General features: G+C 58.4%; 1 protein-coding gene across 4 annotated transcripts in view; it reads left to right on the top strand.

The window, feature by feature from the left end:
* The first annotated feature begins 11,049 nt into the window (after positions 1 to 11,049).
* The window catches only part of FUBP3 (far upstream element binding protein 3), a 41,138-nt gene continuing 37,263 nt past the window's right edge, over positions 11,050 to 14,924 (top strand). For 3 of the 4 annotated variants that reach the window (XM_030000282.2, XM_030000285.2, XM_030000283.2), the window contains exon 1: positions 11,050 to 11,209. In XM_030000282.2, coding sequence (XP_029856142.1) covers positions 11,123 to 11,209 — 87 coding nt within the window. In that variant the 5' untranslated portion in view covers positions 11,050 to 11,122. The remainder of the gene's footprint in view (positions 11,210 to 14,924) is intronic. The other variant, XM_030000284.2, reaches the window with a different exon arrangement.

A 14,924-nucleotide genomic window follows, 5' to 3' on the forward strand; every position in this document is an offset into this window, starting at 1 on the left:
TTGCCACCCTGGGGCTGGGGGGTCCCTGGGGATGCCCTTGGGAAGCTGCATCCCCTCTTTGCACCGAGGGCCGTGCCGTGGGGCTGCTCTGCCGCCCTGCCAGGCTCCAGGGAAGGGCTTGTCCGGGGTCATTGCAATCGATATCTCATCTGCAGGCTCTCCTAGCGGAAGTGATGGTATATTGGAACATGGTAATGGGTCTTGTCTAGTGGAAAAGGCTAATCTTCCCCAGCTGTACAGGATCTCCGCAGGTGTCCTCCGGCTCTCCCGGCTGCCACCAGCCCTGCAGCCAGCCAAGGAGCAGACACACTTCTTTAAAGCTGCAGCAGTCCAATTTAGTGCTGGTCCCGGTGAGGAAAAGTTGCCTCCAGCCCAGCCCCACGGGGTACAGAGCCGTGGCTGGGGCTTCCCAGCAAAGGACCGGCAACCAGGGTGGCACCACGTAGCACAGGCTGCCGCAGCAACTCCCATTTGCTGGCTCAGAGCAGAGAAGGTGACGTGTCCTCCAGCCTCGCTCACCCAGGGATGGCTTTTCCCCAGGGAGACGAGGAGGAGGAGGATGTGGGGATGATGCCAGGAGGGATGTGGACACCCCAAAGTGCCACCTGCAAGCGTAGGTGGGAGGCAAGCACATGCCAAAGGGAAAAGCAGGGGCAAAAGCTCCCGGCTGTTAATTTGGCTTTTTTGGCAACGCACTCGCTGCTCGGCGGGGCTCACCACACGGGGCTTGGCCCGTTTTGCCCGTCCCTAGGGCTTGCTAGCAGAGGCAGGTCTCCCCTTCCCCTGCTCAGCCGGCTGTCGCACCCAGGCGGGCTTTGTACGTGCCCAGGGGGGCCGGTTTTTATAAGCTGACCAGCCAATGCTGGCTACTGCAGCCTGCTGCATCACTATGGCAAAATCAATTTTCCCGTTCCTCTGGAGGTAGAGGTAATTACTGGGTTTAAGGTTTAATATGCATGTGGATTTTAGCGCAAGCGTTGCCAAGAACAACTCGGAACAATGCGTAGGTTTGGGCAATGCATCCTGGGGGCTCAGATGTGGCCCCGGTGTGTGGAGTCCCCAGATGTGGTCTGCAAAATGGGGGGCCCAGGGGCTTGGGGGTGCCCATCAGAGGCTGAGCTGCTGTCAGATCCCATGAAGGTCATTGCAAAGATCCCGCTGACCTTGTTCAGGGCGGGGATTTTTTTCTGCAAAAGATGGTAAGAATAGATGAGTGTTAAAAGAAAATTCCCAGGGGGACAGAGCATCTCTGGGGCTGCTGGGTTTTTGCTTAAACTTTGTTTTATTGGGTGGAGAAAGGGATCACCGGGTCCATGCGAGCAAAAGGGACGATGTGTTGCAGGAGGGAAGCCGGGAGGTCTTGTGTGGCTGTACCCTGTGGGACTGTGTCCCCATCACATCCCCTCCTGGGGCTCCATCTCCCCATCCATGGGGTGTGTGGGAGGGGATCCTGGCCCACGTCTCCCAAAGGAGGGACAGAAAATCCTCTTGTGCTACCCAATATCGCATAATTTTGTGCAGGCCATGGTGCCGAGGGCGGCGTCCCCTCAGCAGGGACACCGGTAGCGACGGTGTACTCGCGGGAAAAATCACGGGATCCCCCACGATGAGCGTTTGGTTCCCGTTTTCCTTCGGAGACGTGGCTCTGAGCGGTGCATGGGAGCGAGGAAGGCGCCCTGGGCCCCGCACACGGGTCACAGGGCTGCAAGCACAGCATGGCTATTAAGTGTTTCTATCTTTCCGAGGAAAAGCCATCCCCCCGGTGAGGTTGGGAGTCGCCGGTCGCGAGCTTCCCAGGCAAGGGGGAGATGGTCGCCTTTGTAAACCCCTTAACAAGGTGGCTTTGTCTCCCCGTTTAACAAGAAGCTCCCTTGCTTCTTCCCCGGGAGTTTCCCAATGCCGGGTCCCTGAAAGCCAGCTTTATGCTCCGGCCGGGGACGCTCTGCCGTGGGGCCGGCGGGGATCAGAGGGACACAGGGGCCCTTCTGCACGCCCCTGACAAAAGGCTGCCCCGGGGGGACAGAGCGTCAAAGCTCAGCCGGCTCGGGGAGGGGGGACAAGGGACCCACAGAGGAGGCTGCGGTGCAAGCCCGCCGTCCATCTGGTCACTCGATCGTGGCAGGCAGCGACCCGGCGATGCTTGGGGAGGGCCAGGGGGGTCCTTCTGGTTTGTCCCCCCCAGAGAGGGGGCAGGGGGAGCAGCCGGGAAGGGACAGGTAGGTTTTGTTGGCCGCAGGTAACCGGATCCACGGCCGTTGGTGCCTTCCTGCCCTCTCCTCTGGCTTCAGCGGGGGGTGAGAGGTGGGAGCGAGGAGCCGAGGGCTGGAAACTGAGACCTCCGTTCGGAGGGGATGCTTCCCGTCGGCTGGATGGAAATGTGTTTGGAGAAAGCCTCGGGGTGTCTCTGCTCCAGCACCCCGCAGCCCTCCTGGCCGGACCAGGGCATGGGCAGCAGCAGGAGGGACCACTCGGGAGTGATGCTCGGCTACGAGCGGCATCCCGGTCGTGGCAGAGGCATCACCCATCCCCATGTCAGCATCTGAGCTGCCCTTTCCCACCTCCTCTCCCTTCCCCAGGGGCTCTGCCGGTCTCCGCTCAGTTTGGGAGCTCTCGCCCTTCCCTCGTCCCACCAGCAAGTGCCCCGTCTCGCCTCCCCCCTCCAGCCATCTGCCTCTGAGCCCCCCGCCCAGATTTACTGTCACACGTTAAAACCACGGCTCAGCGCCAGGGTCAGCGTGTCACGGCGGCCCCTCATCGATTTGTTTTACCTCCCCTTGGCAAAAGCACTTCGGCCCCAGCCCCCTCGGTGGCATAAGGGGCTTCCCAAGGCCCTCGCTGCTCCCCTTGCCCATCCCGGTCCTACGTAGCTGGACCCCATAGCCACGGGGCGGCGGGTGGCCAGCTGAGCCGCTGATCTCCTGACCCCCCTGGGTCACCTAATGTGTCTCCCTGGTTTATCTGAATCAATATTTCTGCAAGAACAAGGAAGACCCCTCTGGGGGCAGGGGGGGGGTGGAGAAGATGGGGGGTCCCGCCTGTTTGCACAGCCCCACGGCTGGTTTAGCGCTTGGCCGGGCTGGGTCCCTGCCAGGGGCTGGGAGGGGAGGGAGACCCCAAACCAAGGGTGCCAGGTCAGACCAGGGATGTTTGGGGTGTCCTCCTTCCAGATTGTGGGTCTCAAGCTCTGCGCCGGGGCACGATGGCCGGGATGCCTTTGGATCCAAAATGCGAGGAGCTGGGGTGGCTTCAACCCTCGAGCCCCCGCACCCAGCAGGTGGGCAGGGGGGGTGGCAGTGGGTGGGGGCAGAGCAGGGCGCTCCCCGGGCTCTGGATGAACGGCAGAGGAACCGAGGGATGCCGACAGCCGGGACCAGGCGGCTGCAGGGAGAGCGGTTGGTGGGGGTCTGCTTCTGGCTCCCCAGCGTTCGGGACTGGGTGAGGGATTTTCGAACTGTTTTATTTGATGCTGGGGGTGTTTTTACAGGAGCCTGGAAGTGAAGGTAAAGGATGCACGTTGGCTTAATAAGCCCAAGCGGTGGGCTGCCGGGAGATATGGCCAGGACGGCAGCCTCCAGCCCTTCCCTGTGCGCGCTGGGGGATGCCCAGGGCACGGGGGCTCTTGCTCTTATGGCTTGGCTAAGGGAATCAAGGCAGAGAAAACATGGACAACCCTCGAACGCCACGCAGGACGCAATCGTCCCCGCTGAAGGCACCGTGCCTCCAAAACCCCTCCTGCCCCCAGCCCTGTCCCACGGCATCACCCCCAGCCCTGCCGCCGCCGTGCCCACGGGTGCCCGCGCCAGCGGCCAGGGCAGATGTGCAGCAGCGTGGGCAGCCCAAGGAGAAAGTGGGGGCTCTTGGCAACTCTGCCTTTTGCTTTCAGCCTCGCCCTCTTGCTATTTATCGGTGACTTTTGTCCTTGGCCAGCTTAGCGGCTGAAAGGGGCTGTATTATATCACATGTAGGCAGCTCCTGGGGGGAGAGGGCCGCGCTTTCTGCTGGAACAAAGCGCGGGTTGGCTAATTCCCCTCTCCTCCCGCAGCACCCGGGTCCCATCTGGTTGACACAGTTTGCTCCAGTGTCTCCTGCTATTAAGCCCCCACTTGCCTCCTTGAATCGTTCATGCTCCCCCCGTCCCTGTACCCTCGGCCTCTTTTTCTTGCTTTATTTTTCATTTTCCCCAAAGCCGGGTAGAACTTGCTCCGTGGAGTGATGTCAGATGTGTGCAAAGCAGACCAATAAAACCTAATGCATCCCCTTCTTTGTCTGCCGGCCTCTCCAGTGCCTAACATTTTCCACTCAGAAAGCCACTTAAAACACATCAGCAACAATCCCTCACAAAACAGCCACTTGTTGGCTAATTGTGCCGAGGACCTGCGCACGCCGCATAGCGCTTTCCTGCCAAGGAGGGTCTAATGCTGCCGGGGGCTGGGGCTCCCTGCTGAACAGAGGATAATGGGGACCCTCAGCATCCACCAGGATCGTCCCTGGGGTCTCAGCTGCTCCCCAGGGTTTGGTGGGGTGGAGATGTGGGATGGGAATGTTTTTATTCCCTTGGCCTTGGGTAGGTCCGGATCGGCCGGAGAGGATGGTCGCAGAGCCGGGAGCAGGGCTCAGCTCAGGACCCCGCTTTGCAGCGGGATGGACAAGCAGCGGGACCCAGCAGAGCTGCCTGGAGCAATCTGTCCTACCTGCTAACTCCTGCCCGGGCAGGAAAGCAGGCAGGCACGCTGCCGGTGGGATAGGAGCTCGGGAGCAGAGGAGGAAGGTGCTGGCACCCCACTGGGCCAGTGACTTTTTGCTGGGTACCTGTGATGCTGGGGTGATGGCTTTGTGTCTGAGGGCTGAGAAGAGCTGGCTGCCCCATGCTGATGGGACAGAGCTCCCGTGCAGCTTGGAAGGATGCCGATGGGTTTCACTGGAGGGGATGGAGACCCTGACACGCATTGGAAGGCAGATAGGGTGAAAGTGAGAGATGCTCCGTGATGGGAAGGAGGCAGAGGGGCTTGGACCTTTGCCTAATGGAGAAGCATCCAAAAATCCCTCCCCAGGGATCCTTTGGGCCCTTTGAGATGGGGGAGAAGAGATCAGTGGGTGGTTAATCTCCCCCTTTGCATCCCAGGAGCGAGAGCATCCCTCTGCCCAGCCCTCTGCCGAAGAGGGCCCCCCAGCATGCCCGGCCTTCCCCACCAGCAGACAGACAAGTGCGTGGAGTAGCTGCATTTCTTTTTCTGCAGAAAAACTCCGGCAGCTTTTCCTGCTGCCACCCCCGGCATCCCGGGGAGCATGACCAGAGCTGCGTGTCGTCAAGGCAGCCTGGTCTTGCGGGGGAACTGTCACACCTTTTAGCTTAAAACTGTCTAATCCTACCCTGGTTTGGGGCTAATTTGAGGCAGGCAAGGAGGTTCAGTGCCAGAGCTGGCAGCCAGCGGTAGCGGGAGGCTCCCGGCGGGTGCTGTGCCGGGCAGGCAGCCCAGAGCCCTCCCGGCAGGTACCGTGCTGCGGAGCACACCTGCCCGCGCTCACCTGCCTGCAGTCACCTGCCTGCTTAAATGTCACACAAGCAGAGCAGCATGGGCAACCCGGCCAGAGCGTGGTCCGGCATTTTGCTTTCCCCGCAGGGAGCCACGCTGCTGCCCGCTCCGGCTCGGTTCGGTGACCAGGCTGAGCCTCTGACGCGCTGCCCCGGCCAGCAGCAGCCAAGCGATGCGGAGGGAGCTGCAGGCAGCTGCCTCCTTTTCCCAGCGCCTTGCTTTGCCGCCAGACCCGGCACGCCGCAGAGGGTCGATGGGGGACCCCGCGGGCAGGTCGGACCCCACGCCGGCCACACACCTGGGCAGCGAGCGGGTGCCGGGGGAAGAAGGGGTTAAGCTGAGCCAGCGCCGGCAGAAATCAGAGGATTACAGGTTTGTTGCCGGACTGTCCCATCTGTCACCAGCACAAAGACGAGCCCTGTCTCGGGCTAGGCTGTCAGCGAAGAGCCCACCACTACATTAGGACTCCATTAGGGGAGACTGGCGGTGGGAAATGGCAGCTGTCAGGGCACTATCATTTCTCCTGTAATTCCTCCCGCTCGCTTCTCAACTGCACTTAAATAGCAGGTCTACCCACTGGGCCAATTTTGCATTTTCCTCCTCCCGCTGCTCCTCTTCTTTCTTTAAAGCCGCAGCTCCCTGGGCCCCTTCCCCAACAGCCTGCCGCGGCTGGTGCCGGTGCTGCCCGTGCCTGCCCATGGCATCTCCGCAAGGAGACGGGCTCACCGGCGTTGGCAGCATCCCGACTGCCAGGGCGGCTGCTGAGCTGCAGACATGCCAGCCCAGTCTGCACCAGCACCGGTGGGCTAAGCGACGGGTCTCGCTGACTCCTGACCTTGGCATAGGGAGAAGGGGAGGTGGGTTACGACCTCCAAGGGTGGCTTTTCCCTGGACAGCATCCTTCCCGTCTCCCGTCATCCGGGACTCTCTCCAAGCTGGTGAATGTTTCCTGGTCTGCGCTGCCCTTGCCCAAAAGCCCGGCTGCCCGTGCAGGGCTGGCACCGCTCCGCCAAGGGGGACGGGGTGGGCAGGACAGCAGCCAGCCAGCGGGGCCGGGGACCGTCTCTGGTGACCGTGGGCTGGGCCAGAGCAGGGTTTTTTCCCTCCAGCCACCAAATCTGCCCAATCTTTCAGTGCCTCCTGGGCTGCACTCCCTGGTGCAGTCACGGCCACCTTGGGGTGGGATGCTCCCCCGGGCGCCACGCGGTCCCGGGATCCATCTCACCATGGCATATCTGACCTAGGGATAAAACCATGGACAACCAGGTTCCCTGATGGGACAACATCACCTGGAAACTCTCGGGACCTGCAGAGAGCACCTGCTCCAGGAGGAGCCTCGGGGAAGCATCTTAGCATGGGGGGGGGACCCGTCTCACAAGCCACGTGTTCGCTGGGGGTGTCCATGCTCACATCTCTCCCGAGAGCCCCCGGGGCTGCCCGCACCCTGTCCTGCCCTCACCGCGTCTCCTGCCGGACCCGGTACTGCCGGCGTGCCGGCGCTCCCCGCGGAGCCTCCTTTTCCAGCGGGGGATCAAAACAAACACTTCTGTGGGGAAGTGCATTGCAGTGGTGCTCGAAATAAATAACTAATTTCTCCCTACATGATCTCAAGGAGCCGGAGAGGCGTGAATAGCAGGGCCTGGTGTCGGGCTGACTGGACTCCCCGGTGCGGTAATTCAGAGGATGACAAACATAAGCCAAAGAAAAATGTTGAAAAATGGGCACTTCCCGCAGCCCTGAGCAAAGGAGCTATTGCAGGGTTTGGAAATAACGAAGGCAAAAAGAAGGAGAGGGGGGAATTTTCTCATTGAGACCAAGTGAAGTGCCAAACAAGCTGCTATTATGGTGGCTTTGAGAGGCACAGGGAGGGGGTGATGGAGAGGAGAGCAGGGGGAAGGAGAGGAGGGAGGTGGGGGAGAAGAGAGGGAGAGAGGGCTGGAGGAAGGGAGAAGGGTGGGGGACACGGGGACGAGGGGGACGCAAGGAGCCAAAGGTGCGAGGTGACGTGGGGGAGACGGAGAGAGGACCAAGTTGTGTGATGGCGGCAGGGCCACTGCGTGCCAGCGCCCTGTCCCTCACCCTGGGTCCCCCGCATCTCCCCATCCATCCCCCACCCTGGTTCCCAGCCACCTTCCACCCCCCGCACCCACCACCACCAAAAGGGAAAAAAAAAAAAAAAAAAAAAAAAGAGATGGAAAGAAGGAAAACAAAATATCTACAGTTGTCGAGACAAGGGGAGAAAAATAGAGGCAAACATCCATAATTTTCTCTGTGGGGCTTTGCAGTAATTGAGCCATTTGGATAAAAATAAAGGCAGCAGGCCCTTTAGGTAAGAGGAGCTTTTGCAATCCAAGAAGCCTGAATTATGCGCCTTGTATCACTTGAAACCCCCCACCCCATCACCCCCCTCCGCCTCCCCCATGCGACACCAAACCACTTTCCCTTTTCTTCTTCTTCTTTTTTTTTTTTTTTTCCTCCTCCTTTTTTAAGTACCCTGTCAAACGGCGTCCGACGAGAGGAGAATTTCAGCTGTCACAACTAATTTCAGCGCGTGTGTGTGTGAAGGTGTGTGTGGCTCGGGCGGGGGGAGGCGGGTGATGGAGGCGTAGAATCACTCCTTTTTTTTCCTTTTTTTTTTTTCCCTTCAAAAGGAAGATTTACATCAGAAATTTGTTTCTAGAAGTGTTTAAGGCCTGTAATTTCTTTCTTTTCAATTGCTGCCTGATGTCTTCTTCTCTCCGGGCTCCCTCCCGGCTGTCCCTGCCCATCCAGCTCCAGGGCTCGCCATCACCCTCCCGGCAGCCTGGTCCCTCGGCCCCAGTCCTGCCCAGCACCAAGGAGGTTCATCCATCTCTTGTCAGGGCTTGAGACTGCCAAAATTGGCTCTCACAGCCCCGAGCGCCGCGCTGGGTCTGGCAGCGGAGCCTATGGCTTCTCTCAGCCGGCGTCCCGGCGCCGGGGGCTTTAGGCTTCAGATTTGTTCACCTTTTTTTGCAGCCACTTTGAGGCTGGCGTTAGCTGGAGGGTCACGGGGCGAATCCTGCTGAGGACAGGGCACCCCCGAGAAACGAGTGGGGCCGTCAGGGTGATCTCCCCACTCGGGACCTGCCTGGGGAAAGGGGCAGCTGGGGAAAGGCTGGTGCTGAGCCTCTTGGGTCTTCCCGGCCGGGGTTAGGAGGGGGAAAATGTCCCTGAATCCAGCAAATTCTCCAGGCTGTTTGCAAGAGAGGAAGAAGCAAAGCCCTGGGCATGGCTGGAGAAGTTGCCTCCACCATGGTCGGAAGATGATGGGGTGGCTGCGGTGATACAGATCATCTTAAAAATCCTTCCCCTATGGGCTGTCTTCCTTTCTCCTACAATAAATGGGCTTTTTGCTTAAGAAAATGATCCCGTCTTCTGAAAGGAGGAAAGGCTGGTGCTCAGCAAGCCCACTGGTGTAACGTAGGTGACCAGCAGCAGACTGTGCATGCCAGTGAAGAGACGTGTTCCCTGCTCTTGGAAAGCCACCAGATAATTTCATCGGCCTCAGCAATTCCTGCCTACTCATGTAGGCGCAAATGAGATGCATAAAACTGGAAAGAGCAAGAAACAGCTGAGAAGGAACGCAACACAACTTGGGTCATAGTCTGAATTTTTCATTTAATACTCGGTGGCTTTGGGAAATGGGGTCTGGGCTCAGTGAAACTTGGACTATTCCAGGCTCGGTGCGCAAACCCAGCCACGGCAGGAGCTGGCTGCAGGCTGCAGTTTGGGAGGTAACACCTCTCACCCGCTCACGCAGCTGCACTTTGGGGCGGGGGGGTTAGGTCAAGGCCCCCCCCGTGCTGCCAGGCTGTGGGGGGGCCGATCGCCGGGCCTGGCCTCCCACCACCGACCCCCTCCGTTTTTGCTCCGGGGTCCCGCCGCCAGCCGACAGAGCTGACACCCGCTGCCTCTTGTCCCTTCCCCGTGCCGTAAGCCGTGCCGCCATCCCACGGCAAGGCGTTGCTCGTATCCCGGGGGATACGTGAACGCTCAAGCCCACAGCAGGCGCGCAGCCCGACGTGAGAGGGTCTGTGCCTGGGCAGCGGGTTGGGTGACAGCCCTCGTGGGACACCCCCAAAAAGCACCGCCGTTGCCCAGATGTCCTGGGCCGTAAGGGCCGGGCGGGGGCCGTGCAGCAGCACCCCGCTCGAGGAATAAGCGTCGCGCGTTCTTTGCGTGAAGCCTTGGCTAACTGGTCCTTGTCCTGGAGCTCCGGTTCTCGGCGGAGCAGGGCAGAGCTCTCCGGAGCACGCCGGCACCCCGCGTCCGGGAGCTTCGTGCAAGGCGTCACGAACGCCACGGCGGCATCCAGCCACGGAACGCGGTCCTCAAATACACGCAGGAAAACGGGCAGGGAAGGGACACCGTGGGACGGTGCGTCTCCACCGAGGGTGTTGCTGGTGGGGCACCTCTGCGGCCTTTGCCACGGCGGGGACGGACGGGATGGCACAGGCAGGCACGGGATGGGACAGGCAGGGGCTGGCAGGGGACAGGCTGGCAGGGGACAAGTCTGGCAGGGGCCGGCCCAGGCAGGGATGGGACAGGCAGGGAGAGGCAGGGGCTGGCAGGGGACAAGTCTGGCAGGGGCCGGCCCAGGCAGGGATGGGACAGGCAGGGAGAGGCAGGGGCTGGCAGGGGACAGTCTGGCAGGGGCTGGCACAGTCTGGCAGGGGACAGTCTGGCAGGGCCGGGCTGTCAGGGATGGGACAGGCAGGGACAGGCAGGGGCTGGCAGGGGACAGTCTGGCAGGGCCAGGCTGTCAGGGATGGGACAGGCAGGGCCAGGCAGGGCCGGGCTTGCAGGGGACAGTCTGGCAGGGCTGGGCTGGCAGGAGCTGGCAAGGGACAGTCTGGCAGGGGCCGGCCCAGGCAGGGATGGGACAGGCAGGGACAGGCAGGGGCTGTCAGGGGACAGTCTGGCAGGGGCCGGCCCAGGCAGGGATGGGACAGGCAGGGACAGGCAGGGGCTGTCAGGGGACAGTCTGACAGGGCCGGGCTGTCAGGGATGGGACAGGCAGGGACAGGCAGGGGCTGGCAGGGGACAGTCTGGCAGGGGCTGGCACAGTCTGGCAGGGGACAGTCTGGCAGGGCCGGGCTGTCAGGGATGGGACAGGCAGGGCCAGGCAGGGCCGGGCTGGCAGGGGACAGTCTGGCAGGGGCTGGCACAGTCTGGCAGGGGCCGGCGCAGGCAGGGATGGGCCAGGCAGGGCAGGGCCGGGCTGGCAGGGGCCGGGCTGGCAGGGGCCGGCGCGGCGGTCCCGCTCCGGGCCACGGGGCTCCCCGGCGGCCCCCGCCCCCGGGGGCGCCCGGTGTCGGGGGTCCCGCGGGGCGGGGCAAGGGCTCGCCACGCCCACCCCTGCGGCGCGTGAGCGGCCGTGACGTGCGGCCCGACCACCCCCCAACCTCCTCCTCCTCCTCCCGGTCCCGCCCCGCCGCGGCGCCCCCGCCCCTCCCCGGCCCACTTCCGGCGGAAGCGGGGGGCTCTTTCCCTTTCCGGGTGCGGGTCCCCGGGCGGAGCGGCGGGACGGCGCGGCGGCGGCGGCGGGCGGGCGCGGGGCGCGTGTCATGGCGGAGCTGGCGCAGGGGCAGAGCGCGGCGCCCGTGGGGATCAAGCCCGAGGGGTTCGTCGACGCTCTGCACCGGGTCCGGCAGGTAGGCGCCGGCTGGCGGGCCGGGGGCGGGAGGAGGAGGCCGCGGGGGCGCCGCTAGGCCGCGGGGCTGAGGCGGGGCGCGGAGCCGCCGTGAGGGGCAGGGCCGCGGCTCCGCTGCCCCTCTCCCGGGAGGCCGGAGCCGGCGGCCCCCTCTCAGGAGCTTTCCACCCCCCCGGGGCTGTCGCCGGCTGGGGGGCGGACGGGCTCCGGGGAGGGGGGCAGGCCGGCGGCGGCGGGGCTGTCTGACAGTTCCCTCCGGCGCGGGTCGCGGCCGGGGCTTGTGACACGGCAAAAATGGTGCTCTGCGGGGAAGGAGGCGGTCTGCAGCCTGCGGGAGCTCTCGTCTCCTCTTGCTCTTTGCAGTGGGTGGGTGTGAGCTTAACGTGGATTCGTTTTTTAAACGAGGCCTTCGTGGTGCTTTAGCCTGATCGATAGAAACCCTGGCAGAGGGGGGAGCTTTGCATTCCCTCCTGGGAGGGAGAGTGCTCCTCAAAGGAACCTCTGAGCTTACACGGGGCTAAAGTGGAAACTTTTAGTGAAAGCGCCCAGACCTGCAGAAATCAACACCCTCGTCTTCAGTACAGGATATTCCAAGTGTTTGCGCACTCCTCAGTTTGCGGAAAGTGGCTCCAGAAACAAGAAGCTGCTGCTGGCAGTGCAGGTTTTGTGACTGTTCATCACATCTCTTGTTCCGTGTCTGTCGCAGGCGTTTATTCCATCTCTGAACCGGTTGCGCTTTACTTGTGCTTAGTAGCTGCACCTTAACAAGATGCAATGCAGCTAAATACTAGGACTGCAGCCCAACTGGTGCTTAAAGACCCTGACTTTATTCTTTCCAATGTTACAGGCCAGGTGGGAGAAATCTCCTTCTGTTGCCCAGACTTGCTTTTCTCATTTCACTGGGAAACTTCTGAAGAAACTAAGCTGGACCCTAAGACCTTTCAAGCGATTGCTCTAATGGAACTTAAGTGGCTTACCGTCACTCGCGGCTCACTTGTGAATCAGTATGGCAGCAAGTCAGCGTTCTGTGCGGTCTTCAGCGACCCGTACAGCGGCACTTGCTGTTCTAGATGAACACCCTGCACCTTCCCAGAGGAGATCACGAGCTAGTCTGCTCTTCGGTCGTTGATTTCTTTCTCAGCATAAGTAGTACAGTAGGCGAGTTGCCTGTTAGCTGCCTCCTGGATGAGGCCACGCGTCGTCTTTTTCAGCGGCTAACAAAGCGCTGTGGCCTTGGTGGTATGTGATGTCTGAAAGCTTTGCTGTTAGCCCAGGGTTATCTATTTGATGCAGTTAAATTGAGAGGTGTTGCAGCTGTGTTTGTTTTGACCTGGTTGTCTTTACCAAAGGCCTCTTCTTGCAAAAACATCTCGTTGAATATCGGATAATATTATCGCCTGCTAGCAGATGAATACTCTTTGAATAACCTGTTTATGTAGAAGAAAATAATTATTTGCCGGTAAGTTGCAGCTTGTTGAAATTATTTTGTGAGTATGTTGAAAGTGCCACAATACGTAGCACTCATCTGTTCAGTAATAGGTTAAATGTGAAAGTGGGATGCCTTGGACGGTATTAGGCTAAAATATAGCATGAACTGAAAATTGATCTGAATCGGTGTTGAGTGGTTGCTGTCATCATGTTTGTAGCGTGAATCTGTGAGGCACCCTAACCCACACGTGAAGGACATGGAATATTAAACAATTCTGTAACCTAGCTGTGCTCGCTTACTCTGATCTTGCTGTTCTTAAGTTCATTATACTTGAAAGAATGTGTTGGGTTTCTGTGAGTTAACTGGAGTTAGTCTGAACTGGAAGATTTCAAAATCTTCCCAGCTGCCAACTTCAGGTCAGGCGCTGCAGCGTAGCAACCTCACTGCTATCTTTCACGCTGGAAGCAAGTGTGTTGAGAAACGTGCGCTCTGCACATGTTCATGGGAGCGCAGTGGCCTACATTTTTGTGCAGTGAGTTGTATGCTGCCTGTTGAATGTGATTTTTTTCCATTAGTGTTTGTGGGATGAAAAGAATTGTTGGCAAGTGCTAAAATATTTCCCCCCCTGCAAAAGTACTTGATTTAATCTAGTTCCGTAGAGGCTTTGTAAGGGAGTAGGTAGTCTTTTCCTGCACAGAAGGGCAGGACTAAATTGTCACTAGTAACTTGTTACCAAATGTGAATGAAGATGGTCTTAACTGCTCAGTGGATGGATATTTACCTCACCACACAAGCAATCTGTGATAGAACTCCTGGCTGAGAATCAGGTGGGATGTAAAGGCAGTTACATCTAATGCTTTTCTGGAGGTGATGGCAGAGCTTTCACGCAGTGTATTTAATGTTGTGTTTGCCTGAACTATACTGATCTGGTACGTAGATGTCAGCTTTTTTACTGCTTCTGGCCAATGCTGCAGCCCTTTCTGAATATTAGTTTTGCTTTAAGGGGGAGAGTGAGCAGAGGAAAAGAAATAAGTTGTAGTTCTTGCATCGTAGGTTGGTATGGCATCCCTGGCTTGACACTTGAACTCTTTTGAGGTTTAATCTTACACTTAAGACTAGTAATCAAATTTACTAGGTTCAGTTCTCAAGAGAGCCATAACACTCTAATCAGGCTGTGGAATACAGTGCTTAGTTATTAATAACTTAACTAATTCAGGACAGGGAAGACTTTCCTGATCAATCACAGTAACTGCATTCCTCAAAGTCACTGGGATGTGAGATGACATGAGTCAGAAATCTGGAATACCTTTGAAAGAAATGACTTGTACATTGCTTTCAGTGTCTGTGCTAGACTTGCTTGGATTTTTTGTGGACTCTTAAATATTTGAGATGTATCAAAAATTACTTTTTCAAGTGAATGCTGGGGCTTTGAGATGGTCTGTCCTGCATCTTCTGCACCACGCCTCAAGTGAGTGGATTATTTTATGGTTCATAGGTGGTGCCTGATTTGTCCATCTGTTCAGCTGCTCCTAGGCAGGGTGGTTTTTCTTCTGTGGCATTTTGGGGGGTGGGCATAGGATATTTGCTCCCCTTTTGAGTAATGGGATGAGAAAAGCAGAGCTGCCTGTACTTTGGACAAAAATGGATTTCTATCAGACTGTCCTTGAATCTTGTTCTTATTGACAAAACAGCGTCTTGCTTGGTTCCTACCTTCTCCTGTTCTCCTTGGCAGTCTCATTTTCAGTACAACACATACGTTTGCAGCACTTACTGGTTCCCTCTTCTTACATGTGCTATTCTTCTTGTAACCTGCCATATGTACTGTCTGAATCTGTATTTTTGGGAATGCTATGAAGAGTAAGGGCTGTGGCTTGGTAAGCCTGTAGCATGCCATCTTGGTACCTTGGAAGTGGATGAATATCCTGAGACTTACTGAGAGTCAACAGGCTGTATGTTTAAAATCCCTTTCTAACTTCTAATTTCCATGGGGATGGAGGGGTCTTAAGACTCAATGTTTCTTTATCCCCTTGCAGAGTACTTTTTCAGATCATCCTCAAATAGATTTAGGGCTTTGCAGTTACTCTAGTATTTAGGAAAGCCACCTGTGACGTGAAACTCTAAATGGTTGTGGATGGCTTCGCTGCTTCCTACAGAGCTCTGGAGAAATGTCTGGCACGCAAACTCGAGTATTCTGCTCAACGAATGGGAAGAGTAGCAGAAACACTAGAATTGTCTGAAGGGTGAGGTGACAGCACCTTACTGTTTTGTATCATGCTAATACCTAGAA

Source organism: Aquila chrysaetos, chromosome 24, assembly GCF_900496995.4.
Source record: "Aquila chrysaetos chrysaetos chromosome 24, bAquChr1.4, whole genome shotgun sequence".
NCBI classification, from domain to species: Eukaryota; Metazoa; Chordata; class Aves; order Accipitriformes; family Accipitridae; genus Aquila; species Aquila chrysaetos.